Here is a 3086-nt window from a genome sequence, read left to right as displayed (position 1 = left end):
TGGGAAGGGCTGGGCCAGCTGAGCTGAGCTGTGGCTGCAGGGGATGGGGAGGAGCAGCAGCAAACACCCAGGAGCCTCGTTCCCCAGCTCCTGCTGGCAGGGTGCTCAGAGCCTGAGTGAGCATCCAGGCTGTTGTGTCACCTCACCCAGGATAGACCCACAGATCTGCCTGGCTTTGAGCTGCTCGTGGTCAGAACCAGCATCAAACCCTGCCCAAGGTGCAGGGCTTGGGACCCAGAGCTGCACAGGGTGGTGGCTGTGGTGTGAAGCACCATCCCCAGGGTGTTACCCCTTCTCCCTTAGCCTCAGTGGCCACCAGACTCACTCAGGTCCTGGAAATGTTCCCACAACTTGTCCCTGCTGGCAGGAGCTCTGGGAGGGGTTGGGGGCTGCACTGCAGCTCTCAGCTGGGGGGTGCTGGGCTCCTGCTGGGTCCCCCAGCAGAGCTGGACACACTGAACCAGCCCCTGGACGTGTCTCTGTCCCCCTGTGGCTGCAGGGGGAGGTGGCTGCAGACCCCTCTGTGAGGCCACCTGGGTGAGCAGCCCCTCCTCTGGAGACCAGGGGGCTGTTTAGGGGTGCTCTGTGTTCCCCTGCTCTCAGGGACTGCTCCCCTCCCGTGTCACCAATGACTTTGTGTCCTGCAGGAAACCATCCAGCAGCTTGACAGTGAGCTGAGGAACACCAAGTGGGAGATGGCAGCTCAGCTCCGGGAGTACCAGGATCTGCTCAATGTCAAAATGGCCCTGGACATCGAGATTGCTGCCTATAGGTATGGGAAGTCCCTACTGCTGGTGTCTCTGGGGACACTTCTCCAGGACCCTCACTCAAACCTGGGTCCTCCTGAGTGAGAAAGAGACCAGCCATCCTCCAAGAGCATCGTGGGCAATGTCCATGGTGGGCAATGTCCATGGTGGGCAATGTCCATGGTGGGCAGTAACTTAGCCACTTAGAGCTACACATGGGTGAGGAACCTGCAGACCTGAAGGTGTGGGAGCAGGAAGGTCAGCCAGCACATCAAGGGCAGGGCAAGGAGGGAGATGGAACTGCAGGAGATGGCTGCCAGCTCCTGGTCATGGGAGGAGGTGAGGAGCAATCACTAACTGTCCTGCTCTGGTGTCTCTTCCTGGCAGGAAGCTCTTGGAAGGGGAGGAATATCGGATCGAGACGGGCTTTGGGATGATCTCCTTCCCTGAGGTGGTCCCCAAAGCTCCCAGCATCACCACCAACATCAAGGTGAAGAGTGAGGAGAAGATCAAGGTGGTGGAAAAATCTGAGAAGGAGACAGTGATTGTGGAGGAGCAGACAGAGGAAATCCAGGTGACTGAGGAGGTCACTGAGGAGGATGAGGCTGAGAAGGAGGCAGAGGAGGAGAAAGGTGAGGAGGAGGAGGAAGAGGAGAAAGCTGAAGAGGGGGAGGAGGAAAAAGAGAAAGCTGAAGCTGAGGGTGAAGAGGAGGCCAAGTCCCCAGAAAAACCCAAGTCCCCCTCAAAGGAGGAGGCCAAAATCCCAGCTATCAAGTCCCCTGAAAAGCCATCAACCCCCTCCAAGGAGGAGGCCAAGACCCCAGTGGTGAAGTCCCCAGAGAAACCTGCAACACCCTCAAAAGAGGAGGCCAAAAGCCCAGCTGTCAAATCACCAGAAAAGCCTGCACTCCCCTCCAAGGAGGAGGCCAAGACCCCAGTGGTCAAGTCCCCAGAGAAACCTGCACCTCCCTCAAAGGAGGAGGCCAAGACCCCAACTGTCAAGTCCCCTGAAAAGCCACCAACCCCCACAAAGGAGGAGGCCAAGACCCCAACTGTGAAGTCCCCAGAGAAACCCTCAGCCCCCTTGAAAGAAAAGGCCAAGACCCCAGCTGTCAAGTCTCCAGAGAAACCCCCAACCCCCTCAAAGGAGGAGGCCAAGACCCCAATTGTGAAGTCCCCAGAGAAACCCCCAACTCCCTCCAAGGAGGAGGCCAAGACCCCAACTGTGAAGTCCCCAGAGAAGGTCAAGTCTCCTGCAAAGGAAGAAGCCAAGTCTCCACAGAAGGAAACAGCCCCAGCCAAGGAGCCCACCCCCTCCCCTCCAAAGGAGCCAAAAGCCCCTGCAAAGGAAGAGAAGCCCAAGGAGGTGAAGGCTCCCTCCAAGCCTGGAGCTGAGGAGGGCAGGAAAGATGAAGCTCCCAAGAAGGATATCCCAGCCAAGGTGGAGGAGAAGCCCAAAGAGAAGACAGACACTGCGCCAGAGGTGAAGGAGACCACCAAGCCAGGCCCCAAACCTGCAGAAGGAGGAAAAGTGGAGAAGGAAGTTCCACGAAAACCTCAACAGGAGGCTGAGAAGATGAAGGAGAAGGCAGAGGAGCCCAAGAAGGTGGATGAGCCCAAAAAGAAGGCAGAGGAGGCCAAGAAGGTGGAGGAGCCCAAGAAGGAGAAGGCAGAGGAGCCCAAGAAGGTGGACGAGCCCAAAAAGAAGGCAGAGGAGGCCAAGAAGGCAGAGGAGCCCAAAGCTAAAGCAAAACCCAAAGATGAGCCCAAAGCCAGTAAGGAGCCCCCCAAGGCTGAGGCCCCCTCTGGCAAGGAGGCCAAAGCCCCAGCACCCACGGGGGGCAAGAAATGAGGGGAGCCCCAGGGGAGCAGCCCCCCCAGGGCCGGGCTTTCCCGTAGCAACACGTCTGTGCCGGAGCCACGGCCCCTCCAGCCCCGGGGCCAGCAGCTTCCCTGCCAGAATGTGCCCCACGCTGAGAGCCACAGTTAAAACACTTGAATTCAACCCGAGGAGAGGATCCCCCCCCCACCCCACCCCGGGGAACACCCCCCTACACCCCCCTGACCCTCCTCCAATAAGTGCATTTATTCAATGTATGTGCAAGGGATGGATGAACGCAACGCAGAAGCTCTAGCTGCTTGGGATGGGGGCTGGCAGGGTCCTCAGGGGGTCTCCTGCCCTGGGGGGTGACACTTGTGCCCCCCTGGGGGTGAGGCAGGCACGCTCACAGCCCCACGGAGCACCAGGAACCTCAGCCCACTCTTTGCTTTCTGTGCAATAACCAAATAAAAGTGCTTACAGAGACAGCCCAGCTCCTCTGCCTCCTCTCTGGGGCTGGG

At 58.8% G+C, this 3086-nt stretch overlaps 1 protein-coding gene across 1 annotated transcript; it reads left to right on the top strand.

The window, feature by feature from the left end:
* The first annotated feature begins 650 nt into the window (after positions 1-650).
* NEFH (neurofilament, heavy polypeptide) lies at positions 651-2598 on the top strand. The gene is made up of 3 exons (XM_009999483.1): positions 651-772; positions 1134-2334; positions 2398-2598. Exons 1-3 carry the CDS (start codon positions 696-698, stop codon positions 2596-2598), a joined length of 1479 nt encoding a protein of 492 aa, XP_009997785.1. The 5' UTR covers positions 651-695.
* Positions 2599-3086: the final 488 nt, after the last annotated feature.

This window comes from Chaetura pelagica, unplaced genomic scaffold (genome assembly GCF_000747805.2).
Source record: "Chaetura pelagica isolate M959 unplaced genomic scaffold, ChaPel_1.0 scaffold576, whole genome shotgun sequence".
In the NCBI taxonomy this organism is placed as follows: Eukaryota; Metazoa; Chordata; class Aves; order Apodiformes; family Apodidae; genus Chaetura; species Chaetura pelagica.
Note: the sequence above shows the minus strand (reverse complement) of the source record. Positions and strands in the feature narration are given on the sequence as shown.